Here is a 15904-nt window from a genome sequence, read left to right as displayed (position 1 = left end):
CAAATGGCTAAGTTCATTTCCCTTCAAATTTGTTATTACACGCACGCAGCCACGTAGTCTAAATTGCACTCCTACACATTTCTTCCCACTAGATGAAAAATATTTCATCTTTATTCGGTCAATTTATTATTTCATTGTGTAATATTCTCATGAAAAATCTTGTTTTATACTTTATATCCCAACAAATGCAAATAATAATGATATAATCATTAAAAGAAAAAAGTCTGTAATTTCTATAAACTGCATCACTATAAAAATTTTACAGCAAAAAAAATTTAAGCAGTATGCTTCACACTAAAAAAAAATTTCTTATTCATTTAAACAGATATACTCAGAGTTTGCTATGTTTTATACATTCTATTTCATCAACAAGCATCTCAAAAGGGGAGGACTTATCTTTTATAATTACATTAAACTGCAATAATTTACCAGCAGTTACTAAGATTAGAAGTGCTGAGAAGCTATTAAGCATTATATGCAGTGCTACCAAAAGATCCCCATGAAGGAGCATAGCTTTACCAAAGAACCAGGCAACCCTACTTCTCGTTTACCAGAGGAGGATGCAATGAAACTATAAAATCTGTAGATACAGACCATTCTTTAATGCCACAATTGTGAATAGCTAGATGATCTAGGGCAAGTCTCTGAAACTGTTTTCACATCTAAAAAATTTAAAGGTTCCCTTTAAGTCCAAAATTCTGTATTATTCTGCAATAAGCTACCTCGTGTTAGGGCAAATTAAATATAGTAAGCCGCTGACATTTGCAAGGCATATGAACTGAGACCTTCAGAAAGCCCTATAGAATATACCTTCTCTCATAAAAGGTGGTCAAGTATTTCAGAAATAAAATCGTGACCCCTTAAGAATCTTAGTGATTCTATAAATATACTCTAAAATCATGAATAAAGCTATGGATTCTTCCAATAAGGAAAAAAAAAGGACTCCGTTTCAGAACACCATTACTGTAGTAACATCACCCTAAGTCTCCACGACCCAAAGAGTGAATGACAAAGTCTGCCAGCGCACGTGTGTGAAGACAAAGGCACAACACACAGGACAGCAAGAGGAGGCCAGGCTAGCAGCATCCACCCAGCAGTGTCCACTGAACATTCTGGTGGGGCTTCGGCAAAAAGACAGGTGGACCTGGTGGCAGACACTATGAGAACAACTCCACAGCAGTCACATAAAATGGGCATTCGAGAAGAAAGCTCTTAGTGACTGAAAGTCACAACTTTGTCTTTGGATTAACGTCCAGATTTTTTTCTCAGACAGTGTTGGAGTCGGCTCAGCACTCATAGGTAACAGGCACGGTCAGTCACCACCTGCCGGAATCCTGGGGGGGGTGTTCCTTCCTGAGATGCATGCATCTGTAAAGGCACTTTCTCCCGCTGAGAGCAGCACGCTTCCCAACCCTTCTCCTCTAAGGATTTCTTCACTCTGAAGAAAATGTTTCTCTAATGACATGGTCACCGTCAACTGTACATCATGCAAAGAAAAACACTTCCTAAAATTTCTAAATCAAGCTTTTCTCAAAACTAAAATCAGTTAAATCGCCACATGAGTTAACAGTTCACCACTGTTATTTCAGATAACTTTTTAAAGACTAATGATTTTCTACCAAATGACATTTTTGTTCAAGTCAGATGTTTTCCGTTCCGGGTATTACCAAGGAGAACCATCTCTTCAGCACTCAGTCAAATTTCCTCCTTCACTGACTGGGGTCCTTTTGTACCAGCTAGCAAACTAAATCAAAATTGTAAAAACCACCTTTTCTTTGTTTCACAACAAGCATGTGGATGTGGGAAATCATGGTCTTCCAACATGGATCGCCAGGCACAAAACAGGGCAAAAAATAATCCTTGTTTATCATTGGTCCAATCGTGGCCCCATCTTATTTTATTTATCAGTTCAATAATACAATGAACATCTGTGAAATTGCCACCAAAGCTGAGAACTGTTACATCACATTCCAGATTTTAATTTATCCCAGCCTTGTATTTCTACCTAAGGATGATTACATGCTTTGATTTTTTTTTTTTTTCTATTCACTATTTTCATTCCAACAACTGGATCTGTTTGACTGAACTGTTTGGTCTTAATCACTTCTTCAGAGGCATTAGGTACCTGTGACAAGCAGAAGGCAACGAATAAAGCAGTCCTGAGATCTGAAGGTTGGGTTCTCCCACCAGCCAGATTAGGAGTCCTGACTCACTGGTTTCCAAGCAGGTCCGACTCAAACCACAGCATCCACAGAAATTTAAATGATATCTCATCATACAGGCATCGACAATAATATGAATGTTAAATCGCAAAAGTCAATGCCTTATTGTGTAAGTAAAAGAGCTGTATGTGTGAAGAGATTTTCTTTAATCCGGTGAGGAACCCACAGCTTCTGCTGAGATACAGAGAAGGGGTCTCACTACTGACATGCTCTTTGGGGCCTTGTCCAGATTCAGAAAGAGCACCTCACCTTTTATTGGTTTTACATGGCTGTTGTTTTATGCTAGTTTTTTCTTTCTTCTTTTTAATTAGAAAACTCAAAAGTTCACTGACACTGAAATATGTTCATATACTGCTATTACCATGAGTACTAGTAATAAAAATATTAGGCTAATCCCTTTGCTCAAATTTTTCTTCATGTTCAAAATTCAATTATCATATAAACAGTGTATTTTTTCAAAAAGGCAAAGGCATGAATTTTAAGACCTGATATCTAGCAACATGTCTACCACTTTCTATTTTCCAAAAATATATGACATTCACATTACACAATAACAAATGTGAAAAGAGAAAGAGACATTCTGAACATAACAATGTACTGTGAGAAGGAACGGAAAAATAATCATCTTAATTAACTTCAAAGAAAACTTGGGTCTAATTTAAATTAAAAATTGTATATATATGTTCTGCTGAATCTGTTGTTTCCCATAATTCTTTGCTCCACCAGATTAGCATGAAAAAGGTGGCACAGATACTATATACACCTCAGCAACTGAAAACTTCTTTAATATATTTTTATCTAAATGCAAGCACTTTTTAAATCATAAAATGCTGTGTGTATATGTGTAGGTAGTATATCTTTTAAATTTGTGTAACTATAAATTCATGTCCGCTTCGCCATCACCCTAGGGAATGAGAACAGGTGTCATCCTGGGCATCACAGAAGAGAAGCTGAGAAAGCCACATCAACTCAGAGAAGAATGCACTTGAGGTTGACCCCATTAAGAGGTAGGCTGTATATAGTTACATAAAACTATGCTACTTTGCAAAACTCTTTTCATAATGTGACTGTAAATCATATATTAGACCAGCTAAGAAAAAAATGCATCTTGAAAACAATGTCAAGATTTTAACATCTTAAATCTATGAACATTCACTGAGTATCAGTCACCCTCTCTGCAAAGCTGAGACAGAGCTGGGAACTCGCCAACATGCCCTCAAGAACGGTCTACTATAGACAGGGTATTCACCCTTTTAAAAATAAAGGGAAAACACACCAGAGTGTGCTAAGTGCACACCAGCCTTCCGAGGAGTAAGAGTGCTTATACAGAAGGGACATTCTAGGAGAGGATTTACACAGGAAGTGAGACAAAATCTGGAGAAATACAAACTGACCCCAGCCTAGAAGGCTGGTGACATGGCTTTCAGTAAGATAAGGGGTGTTAAAACTAAACAGAGTGTGCTGAGATGGCTTTTCATTTCACCTTGACCCGATTTCTATTAATATATCAAACTCAGTACGTGGTGCTATGTCTAGGAAATCATTATCCACAAAACAAGAAAGAAATGGATTACATTAAAACTCAACAGAAATGATGACTTCCCTGAAAAGCAGATCTCTATATTAACATCATATGCTAGTAACAGTTCTAATAGAATTCGGTTGACTTGTATGAAATTACCAATATTTGATGTTTTTAACCTAAGTGTTGATTTCATATGATTCAACCTTCGGAGGTGCTAATAACTTGTAAATATTGCGCGGCATCTTGGTTCTTTTCAAAGGGAACAAAGAATTAGCGGGAATGAGAGACAGTCGTTGTGTCTCAGGATTCCTGTAGGACCGATGTGTCTCATCCAGAGCATCACTGTCCCCGTTTTTCTCCTGTGAGTATTAAGGGTGAGAGTCGCACAGTATTTTGACCCTTTGTTTTCAGCTCACAATGTATTACACAAGTGACTTTAGGAGCAAGAAATCGGGCATAAGGGGAATCTTACGGAATAACCTATGTGATTCTTGATTTTCCCTATTGAACTCTAGCAGAATGAAATAAACACCGTTTCTCATCTGTTAAAATGGATGATCAAATTGCTTTGATCCAACTATACAAAAATTACTTCAGAAAGGTTGTAAGTTTCCTGAAAATTCCTCAGGAAAAATTTTAATCTTGGACTTTTATAAGCAACTACCAAGACGTCATGAATATAAAGAACCTCTCACAAAAAGTCAGTGCGTATAATGAAACTGTATAAAGTTGGTAATTAACCCTAATTGAAGGCTGCAGAGAACATACAGGCTTTTGTTCTTTTTAATTCTGGCTCTGATGGGAACTGAAGACAAGAGCTTAAGGCACATTTTAGTCAGAGGCCAGATGTATAAGCCCCAGTGTTCTAACAGTAAGTTAAGTAAAATAAAAAAGAGAACAGCCAAAAATATTCCAGGTGTTTAGTAACTATGTTTTCTTCTAGGCAGTTTATTGTCTCGGGTCTTAAGTTTGGGTCTTTGGTCCATTTTGAGTTAATTTTGGTGTATGGTGACAGACAGCAGTCTAGTTTCCTTTTTTGCAAGTGGCTTTCCAATTCTCCCAGCACCATTTATTGAACAGGCTTTCTTTTCGCCATTGCATGTTTTTGGCTCCTCTGTTGAAAATCATCTACCCACGGATATGTGGATTCATTTCTGGGATCTCAATTCTGTTCCATGTGGCTTCAAAGTCAAGAGAAGTAAAAGCAAAATAAACAGGACTATATCAAACTAAAAGGCTTCTGCACAACAAAAGAAACCATCAACAAAACAAAGAGGCAACCAACCGAATCAGAGAAGACACAAGGTCTGACAAGCAAGTTCGCAAACTTGTTGCAATGATGTTGATGTCGCTAACCTTTTTTGAAATCAGAGGGGTTATTCACTGGAATTTGTACCAACTGGACACACAGTTAACCAAGTTTACAATTTGGAAGTGCTGAAAAGGCTGCGTGAAAAAGTGAGACGACCTGAACTTTTGGTCAACAATTCATGGCTCTTGCATCACGATAATGCACCAGTTCACACAGCACTGTCTGTGAGGGAGTTTTTAGCCAGGACACAAATACCTGTATTGGAACATCCTCCCTACTCACCAGATCTGGCCCCAATGACTTCTTTCTTTACCTGAAGATAAAGAAAATATTGAAAGGAAGACATTTTGATGACATTCAGGACATCAATGGTAATACGATGACAGCTCTGATGGCCATTCCAGAAAAAGAGTTCCAAAATTGCTTTGAAGGGTTGACTAGGTGCTGGTTTTGGTGCATAGCTTCCCAAGGGGAGTACTTCGAAGGTGACTGTAGTGATATTCAGCAATGAGGTGTGTAGCACTTTTTCTAGGATGAGTTTGCGAACTTAATTGTTGCACCTTTTATGTACTCCCCAGACAAATAATGCAATTACTTTACAAAAATGTCCACTGCAAAACTTGCCTCAATTTATGTGAAGTTCTTAGATCACTCACATGAAATGAAAATTTCCCAGGAAAGATAGAAAAACAGAACCAGAAATAACAGCAGTAAGTAAAACACGTTCTGTGAAGCCACCGTGCTTTCTGGAGGTGGGTTCCAATTTTGATGCTGAGCTTCCCAGCACTAAATATAAAGAGGAAAACTGAGTTACAGACATGATCCGCTAGTACCTGAGACCAAAATGACAAAAGTTGTTTCAGAAAGGCACAACCTCTCTTGGAATAAAGACCAGAGAGAAAATTGCCCTGTTGCATCTCACGAGGATGATAGGACATGTTCTGAGCACTAACTTTACAATAAACAAATGAGTTTTATAAGTTACTTCTTCAAACATTCCTACATTTCAGTCACTATCATAAAACTAAGTGCAAAATCATAAAGCCAATTTTATTGAAGGGAGGAAACAAAAACAATGCAGTGAAGAAAGGCAGCTCTCTCCCGAGGGGACAGACTGAAGGATGAAACGGAGTGGAAGGAATGTGTATTCAGGACAGAAAGTAAATCATCTGACAGACACACAGAATCTGCAGCTTCTGAGGACACAGCTGAAGTGGGAGGACGCCTGCAGTGCTTCATGGCAGCTGAGGGACCCAATGACGTTCTGAGGAGAAAAAGTGGGTTTTCCATCCCCTCGGAGACGAGCCGTAAGCATTATCTGTACTAGGTCCAAATACCTCCCCGGAAGGTGCGCTAGGAACTTCAACAAATAAACAAAGAGCTGAATTCCCAACTTTCCAAACCACTGACACTTATTTTTGTTAACTTTCACCTGGAAAATCTGTAATGTACAAGTTATAAAATACGCATTTCAAGAAGAAAGCATTTCTCATAAAGCAACCAGAGGACATCTAAATTATCCATTTAATTTAGAAATACTGCCCACAAGCTGACAAGATAACTCTGGTGGAAAATTAAATACTGATCTCCTTATGTACCTTAATAAATTGTCAGTTTAAGTCAGGAAAATACAAAGGGAAATTTTCTAAAAATAATAACCCTGGCATTAGATGAATTGATGTGACTTCTATCTATCTTTCCATGTAGATGTAATTATTTAGCAGGCTGTCTGCTCAACCCCACTTTTTTACAATAAAACCATGTCAAATAATCATAGCATAGTAACTGCATACTGCATACTGTCTAGAGATGTCGCAATGGGAGAAGATAGAAGACAGGGCACCCTCAGCTCGTGCAACAGCAATATTAAGTCAATAAAATGTAACAGCCTCCCACTCATTAAAATAAGCAATCTGAAATAGAAAGAACTGATATGTTTTTTCCTGCATTTAGGCTCAATAAAGTTATTGCTGGTGTAAATATTTTTTAAAGCAGAGAGGAGCCCACAAACACTTTATTTTTCTTAATTTGGCCCTTCATGGAAAAGAAAAAAGAAAAAAGAAAAAAAGACCGCCACCCATTTGACTAAGGGAAGAAGTGAGAGGGGAAGACCAGGAAGCCGTGTGTGACCTGAAGCTCAAGCCTGAAGCCAGGAAACAGGAAGTGGCTGCCAAGTTTTGTGAGGAACTCAACAGAGAGATGATCTGAGGGACAGACAACACGGAACCACACATCTCAATGCATCTGTAAGAACTAGCTACCCATTGCAGTGATCAAACAGAAGACAGGATTTACCTTACAGGAAACCACAAGGAATAAAACTTTGAGGAAAACTACTGATCCTTTAATAAAATACATGCAGTAGTAACAATTTAGCCAAAAGCAAATTATTTCTTGAAAATGGACAGTAAAGTAACAACAGGAGCTAATCTCATTACTATAATAGACTCTCCTGAATTTAGAGTTTTTATACAATGTATTATTCTCTCTTGGAAAGTAGCCTAACTTTCTAATCAACCCAAAGTATCGCCAACAGTTTCAAAAAACTGTGTGCGTACATGTATATATGCTTTTCGGACGAATGGGTTTTGGGTGACATTTTCATGTTTTAAGAAAAAGGGTGAGGCTTACATCTAAACTGAAAAACTGGAAGCCACGCTTCCATACAATTTTACATATAAAAGTATTTGAGAAAAGAGAGAAATAAAAGGAGAAGAGATAGATGGCAGACGACTACCCCCAGGCCATGTCAGACATTAATGGTTTACAACAAAGTAGAACCAGCATCACAGCTGCCAGGACTTCTATCCCACAATGAGACTAGGTGATACTCAGCATGCATAAAGGTGGTGGGGGAAAGATTTTACTTCTCAGTAAGACTAAAGGTGCTGATAACGAAAGATGACTAACCAAAAGTCCCAAAAGTCTGATAAAGGAGGAGAAGCCAGCCCAAATGTCAGGACGCAGGTACCTGAAGGAGGCATGAGGGAAACCCATTGGCCAGAATGAACATGGACCAGCCATGAGCCCGCGCCCAGGGTCTGAACACACCCCACAGCTGCGGTGGCAGTCAGAGACATGAAACCATCACAGACTCCTCCAGAATTGCTTCACAGAAAAAAATACTGAGGCATTGATCTGGATAGTCATCAATAACTGGAAGAACCAGATCCATTTCTTTGGATTGTGAAATTATTTAACTCTGAGACTCTCCGATGCACGCATCCGACATAAAGTCATTTATTGGTAAAAGCGGTTTGGGGATCACACCAGCCTCACTCCTGAGCTGCTGCCAGGGCAGGTATCTCCGATAGTTTCATATATCATGAAGCAACGCATCAGATCAGAAGTTCACAATGGGTCCTTTCCCCCAACTCCCCTTCACAGTAATTCAAAGCCCAGCTGAGTTCCAAGCACTGAACCAAGAACTCCATGGCTTTCCGTCGGAATGCGCATCTGGCTTTCACACAGATACACTTACTATGGCTGTTTCGGTTGTGATCACTGTAGAGAAGCTCATTTTTGCTAGATTACCGTGTTTCCCAGAAAATAAGACCTAGCGGGACAATCAGCTCTAATGCGTCTTTGGGAGCAAAAATTAATATAAGACCCGGTCTTATTTATCCGGGTCTAATAGAATAGAATAGCCGGTCTTATTTTACCATAATACAAGACTGGGTTTAATGTAACATAAGTATAATATAATATAAGACTGGGTCTTATATTAATTTTTGCTCCAAAAGACGCATTAGAGCTGATTGTCTAGCTAGGTCTTATTTTGGGGGAAACACGGTAATACCAGCGAATTTAAAGTCATAAAGATACTTTGCTTACTATATTACAAAGAGAATTATATATTTAAAACAGAAAATACTTTACAATGAACTTGCCAATTAGTTGGAGCTTATTACTCTGGAATGTGAATTGAATGCAGCTATTCAGTCATTTATATTTAAGTGTACAAAATTTCAGAAATACAGCAGTGTTCTACCTTGAAATAAGCGCATGCAAATTTAGGGACAAAAAAATATGCTCTTACACAAGCCATCACTTCAGGTGTTCACGGAGTCAAGAAAATATTTGAAATGATTTAGTTTTCAGTTGTTAATGACAGTCATGCTTACAAAATTTATTGGTTCATCAAACTATAGTGTAAGTATATGAATTTATATGTAATAAATTATCATTTTTGCATATATCAGTGAAAGCACAAGGCCTAAATACTTGCAAACAAAATGCATTATTAATTTAATTGTCACAGCCTATTTAGCTAACTTCTATTACTATTTGCTATAATATGCAATGCATAAGAGGCAAGAATCAAATTCAAAACATAAAAAAAATAAACTGATTATACTATCCTGGAGAAATTAAAATATAGCAAGCTTGCAAAATTATAGCCAAGACATTAATGTTTTAAATAGGTAAGAAAAAAATGTCTAACTTAATTTAGAGAACAGTTATGCCCAAAGTGACGGTTCAACATGCTGATAAAGAGTTTCTTTGTTTCCTAAAACCATTAAAAGGCACTAATTCCCTCTCCAAAGAATGGAGGGAGGTGGAATGGAAGAAAGAGGGCTGCTGGTGTTTCCTATGCTGGGTTTTGGTACTTAAATCTTAGTGTTCTCCTGTCTGCTGGAAACTACACTGCTCTTGAAATCGGGCATTCCAACCCCGCATTTCCATGGAGGAAGAGGCAATGCTCTATAAACAGACAGCATGAACAAGAAGAATCCCGAAACATGGTGATTTTATCAGGAAAAACAATTCGATCAAAGATACTAAGTTTAGACGAACCTGGACTACTTAGCAGGTGATAACTAGAAGATGGGGTGTACTTTCCCATTTGACATTCATTTCCTAATTTCAGGGCAAAAATCATGCCAGTGATGGAGAAAATGCTTAACATATCTCAAAGGGGAGAAAGACATGCAATCTTTCTCTTGCCTCTTTCTACACTCATTTTACGTATTAGGGGCTGGAATAAGTGAACGCCAGCAAGAGAGTGCACAGCAAAAGGGAAATGGAAAAACCAACAGCACATCTGGGATTTTCAAACTCCTATCCTTATATAGAGGAAGTAGCTACTATTTTTAAAGTCTTGGAGAATAAACGCATGTATATATGTATATACATATATATGTATGTATGTGATGAATCTCATTAATATGAAACAATATGGACATTTATCCAAATTTTTAAATAATTTTTGAAATTATTTGCCTAAATAAAAGCAAAATGATACATTTGAGTTCACAACATGTATATTAGTTACATAGTAGGGAACTATTTTCTTTTTACTAATTATCTGATCTAGACTGTTTTCACTTAAATGCGTTCAGTGACTAAAACACCCTAAATACCTACATGGAAAAATTCTCAAGGTGAGAGGATGTAACTAGTGTGAGGAAGAGCACAGGAATTAGGCAGAAAAATAACAACTGTAACAGTTATTAAATGGGAGATACTGAATACATTGTTGTACATTCCTGAATCCCAGTCCTTAGAGCTACAAAACTGCAATAATAATACACTGTTAATAGAATGATTGAGATAATACATGTGAAAACAATGAGAACATAAAATTAAACATGTTTTGTTTCCACTTTCTTAAACACTTATGAAACATAAATTTGAACTTATGAAACATAACAAGTTCCAAATTACAATTTAAGTAACATAGAATTTTTTGAATTTCAAGAATAATGCAGTCAGGATGTGTTCAACATTTACATTTTGGCTGAAATTAAATAGAATGTTACAAAGTAGAAGAAACCAAAGGTAAAATGTAGACATATGTTACATCCCAATATTTAGACACAGTAGTCACGTTCAAACGAAAATGCTCAAGAAACAATATGCCTCCAATAGAAAAGTTAAGTTAAATTCCTTGTAAACATAGAAAATACTGTAAGACCATTTAAAAAATTTTAAAAGGCAATTAAACATTTAAAACTATAGCAGAAGTGGCCCTAGGTTATGGAGTGCTAGAATAAATTGCAACATTATTGACGTTTTAAAATAGTATTAAAAAAACAAGTTTCCAGGAGTGTCTAGAATTTTAAGTACCATCCTGGAGGATTTAGGGAAAGTTGAAAATCTACCATGTCTTTGAAGGAAAAGGAGAGTGCTTGTACTAACTAGGTCTGAGTGAGTTGCACATTTTAAAGATTTAAAAATTTCAGAAGTAGTCAAGCTCACCTGGTAGCTGACATTACTATATTTCAGTTCACCTGATAAAAATTAAGTCTATGTGATGAAGCTAATTATGATACCGTAGCAAGGAAAAAGAAAACCTGGCAGTTAATGACATAATAATTGTAGTGTTATTTTTCATGACATGGCAACTGTAGTATTATTTTGGGGATGACACAAGATTATTTCTTTGTTAATATCAACCATGTTTAATTCTACCATGAGAATTTATGGTGGAATGTTATTTTAAATGTTATTTTAAAACCTCAAAATAAAAACATAGGGAAAAAATAGACAAGGTTAAGTTTTACATAATTATTTTAGCTCATTCCAATGCATTTGCAGAGGTCAATCCCCTCAAATGTAACTCTTCTACTATATTTCAAGGTTGTTTTACAAACTCACAAATTCAAAGTCCCTCAAATCCTTTAAAATATTTTACATTGTTTTCTTCTAGAATTAAAATATGACAGTAAATGGAGAATGGCATAAAATATAATTCAAAAAGACTACCACAAATGCAGCACATGTGAACAGACTTGATCAAAATTCTAGAAGTCACCTCATTAAGCAAATCCCAAAATGAAAACATAATTATATTGGTTAAATTTAAAAAAAGAATGAAAATTACCTTTCTTTTGGGGTGCCAACTCCATGTTTGCCTAGTAGGTGAGTATTTAGGTGTTTCTTCATTACAAAAGCAACCCTAAAAAAAAGAAATAACAGTAATTATAGAACCAAATCTTGACTCTCTGCTAGAATTAAGTACAAAAAGTATTTTAAAATCAATATTTAAAATCGGATGTAACATGAAAATGCACGTTACACAGGCACTCTTGCTAAAGAGAAAACTTGCATACAGATACCTACAATACACTGCAATACTTGGAAACCCGGAGAAATAACTGACAAGTTTCATCTTATTTGAATGTACAAATCTGACCAAAACAACGATTTTAGTTCTTTAGTCAATGCCTTCACTGTTAGTAAGCAAAATAAAGCAATTCCTCAATATAACATTCACTGCCCATCAGTTGGTCCCACACTTCAATCATGAAACAGCTTTAGAAACTGTCATTTTATTAAATATTTAAGAGTATATAAAAGAAAAAATGAATAGCTTTGACGAAGTTTCCTTAAATACGTGGTAATAATTTGAAGAGAGGTTTTTAAAAATTATATACTGTGTCTGCAGCACACACACAAAAAAGAAAAAATGCACTGAAATGCCAAGCAGATATCAATAGCTAAAACAAACAAAAAGTATTAGCTGACAGGCTATCTTATTTTAGACACACATCAGCTTACTTAATTCCATTCTGTTGACATAAATATGAAATGGACAGGAACCCGCAGCCAGTGAGCACATGGAGCCCCACTCTTCTTGATACAGTACGACATCAATTTAATCACACTCTGTGATTATTTAAAACAATTTAGATCTCATTCAGAAGCATCACACTCAAGTGGCTCTCTTGATAAGAAAAAATAATTTTTCCTGTTGTAACTTTCAGTGTAAAAGGGCTTGCAAACATTTTTGTTAATTATGTATTACAGCTGTCCTTCATAAAGTTAATTACTAATAGCTGAAAGGCAACAGTCTATTTGCATATGTACATGAAAGGCATGACATATGCAAAAATATGATTTTAATTAGCATTCTATGATATGAAGGGCTACAAATCAAATTGGCATGTTATAAGATTCTTAACATTAAACACTGAATTCATCTGGACATGTATGCACAAACGAGCAGCATCAGACTGCAAAATACTGTGGCCTACGGAAGAGACGCGTCAAAAGCCAGACTGAAACAATTTCTAAAACTGTGAACATTTCTTTTCTTTACTTGTATGGTCTATTGTAGTTATTTTCGTACATTATTACAGAACCTCAGTTTTAAGGCTAAAAAAATATATTTGTATTTTCTAAATGACGATGATGTCATTATTCAAATAATGCACTTATATCCACTGAAAATAACATTCATTCCTTTTCATCTATTAGGTAACAATGATGGACAATATATGCTTTACATCTCTCAATGACTGATCACAGCATCAATCATTAAAATGGAGAAATAATAACTACATATAAACAATCAAACTGTGATGATATTAAATGCTTAGCAAAAATAACAGTTCAAGATGTTCTATATTAGTTTCTGCTTGATTTGGACAAAATAAATAACATTTTTCATTTCCTTAAAAGAGAATACAGTAATAACAAGAGTCCATTTAAGTCGTAACTTCCCTACTGTCCTCTATTTTCCTATAATTAAAAAAACATAAAGCTAACAACAAAGAGCCAAGGTCAAGAGCCCAAAGTTGCCAAGCACAGCTTATTTACACAACCGAGTACAGCTTAGGAGACCAGCGCTTAGAAACCACAGTGCAGCTTTTAAATGGAAAAATGTTATTAATTAAAATGTTTAAGGTGTAAGAAGTGAAATAAAAATATTACTCTGTGCAGGGGACAGACAAAAGTACATAGGAAGGGGAAGCTTCTCCCTAATATGGCACATGCCTACATTATCTGCTAAACATCCATAATACTAAATATTTAGAGGGATTACAAGTTTTAATATTAGGGGAAAAAATTTGTAATACTAAAACACACTCAGTTATAGTCAAATGCAAAATATGTATTCATCCAAAATCTGATTCAAAGTATAAATTCTTTAAATTTGGTCTAACTAAAGCACGAGCAGTGTAAAAGCCTCAGTATCACCTCCGCTGAAAAATGTAAGCTAAGCAGGACTGACTGAAATAAACTTGCCAGCCTACCGGGCATAACACTGCAGCAATTCCTGATCACCAAATGTAGCCTATTCTTCACTGCCAGCGTCACAGTATCATTTTAATATTTCTAACATAATAATTGTTTTGGAAAATTTATAATCTAGGTACCGCTAGACAGAAAACAAAAAGAATCCCAGATCTGAATCCATCTGATGGATCCCAGTGGATACTCACGCCACTATGCCTGCACTCGGTGTGGCACGTGCACTGAGCACCTACTACGAGCCAGCCAGGCAGGTTCTGCAGGTACCAGGTCAAACTGGACAAAGCTCTCCCTCCATGGAACTTTCAGTCCATAACCTGCAGCCTCTCAACAGCATGAAGCGGCACGAAGCCCACCCCACTCCTGCATGGGTACTGCCAGTCACGCATGTGTGCATTACTTCCTGCACTTAGTAGGACCTAATCCATGCAACAACAGTTCTAGGCAGCTGTGGCGCACGGGTGACTAAACAAACAGAAGTCCCTGCCTCAGAAAACATCAAACCTAGCAAGGGAAATGGACAAGAACAAAAACTGAAATACAGAGCGTCCTAAATAGTGGTAAGGGGTTGGACAAAGAAATCGAGAAGGAAGATCTGAAATGTCAGCAGGGGACGGAAATTTCCCGTTTGGGTGACTCAGGAGTGTGATCTGTGAGTAAGAGGGTGGGGAGTCGGGCACGCAAAGGGGCAACGCCCACAAGGGCGGCCCCGGAGGCTTGGGGTGCGTGCCCAGGGGGCCTGTCCTCAGACGTGAAGGGCAGTGAAGCCAAAGGCAGAGGAAGTCGGTCAGGCCAGCACCCCCCCCTCGTGGGCGATGACAGCCTGGGCTTGTACTCTGAGGGAGTGGACAGCATCACAGACATGTCGAACTCACATTGCAACAGGTTCCTCTCGTTGTTCTGTTTAGAATGGACTGAGGGGAGGGGAGGGCAGGACAGGGGAGAGAGAAAGAGGGATGAGTTAGCGCTCGTGTAATACTCCAGGCAAAGATGACAGTGGCTCAGACCAAGGACTGGCAGTAGAGAAGACATCTGGTCCTAGATACACACTTGTGACTGGTCCAGTCCTAGACACACACTCGTGACTAGAGCTGACCAGATGTCCAGATGGACTGGACGTGGAGTCAAAGGGAACACCCAAGACCTTGGCCTGGGAAAGACTGAGCTGTTAGTCTTTGGGACGTGATCAACGGGGAATCCCATTGACATCCATCAAAGAGGAGGGTGAACCTACTGGTCTTGAGTCTAAGGGCAAAATCCATGCTAGAAATATCCTCTCTGAGGCTCTCCATCTGGCCAGTGCCTGACAACCGAAGGGACACCTTGAAATAATGAAAAACAGTGTTTCTTAAATCTGATTGATTTCCAAGTATCGATAATTGCCTGAAATAGCATCACTTAAAATTGTTTTTGGTGTCAAAAGAACTGCACAATATTAACATTCACATCCTAGCTATAGATTTCTACTTTCAGTACAAAAATTTCATATAATACCTCCTAACTTTCAAAGAAATTTTCCTACACTATATATCAATAAAATCAAAACCTCCCTCTTCCTTGAGTTCCTTCGATTTCATCACTGAAGAATTATTTCAACTAGAGAGTCAGGGAAGATTATCTGAGTGACCTATTAAACACAATGCCTTGAATACAGAGAAAGAGACGTGAGACGCAAGGGCAGCCCGGAGCCGTGACCCACACATTCCGTAACACACTGTCCTAGGAAGCTGTTCCTGCAGGGACAAAGTCAGGTCTGCAGAGACCGCGTTCTCCTGAACTTGAAGAACGAGGAGAAGCAGGACGCTGTCCTGAATCTTTGCTGTTATTGGTTTCCCTCATCTCTCTAATAAGGTCAAAATGCCCCAC

The 15904-nt window shown here is 37.5% G+C and overlaps 1 protein-coding gene across 1 annotated transcript in view; it reads right to left on the bottom strand.

Annotated features, from left to right (window-relative positions):
* ZNF407 (zinc finger protein 407) overlaps positions 1-15904 on the bottom strand; it is a 378271-nt gene that overhangs the window by 226204 nt on the left and 136163 nt on the right. Inside the window, exon 4 of the mRNA XM_019715496.3 lies at positions 11886-11960. Coding sequence (XP_019571055.3) covers positions 11886-11960 — 75 coding nt within the window. The remainder of the gene's footprint in view (positions 1-11885; positions 11961-15904) is intronic.

This window comes from Rhinolophus sinicus, chromosome 4, assembly GCF_057876585.1.
Source record: "Rhinolophus sinicus isolate RSI-liver-muscle chromosome 4, RSI-T2T, whole genome shotgun sequence".
NCBI classification, from domain to species: Eukaryota; Metazoa; Chordata; class Mammalia; order Chiroptera; family Rhinolophidae; genus Rhinolophus; species Rhinolophus sinicus.
Note: the sequence above shows the minus strand (reverse complement) of the source record. Positions and strands in the feature narration are given on the sequence as shown.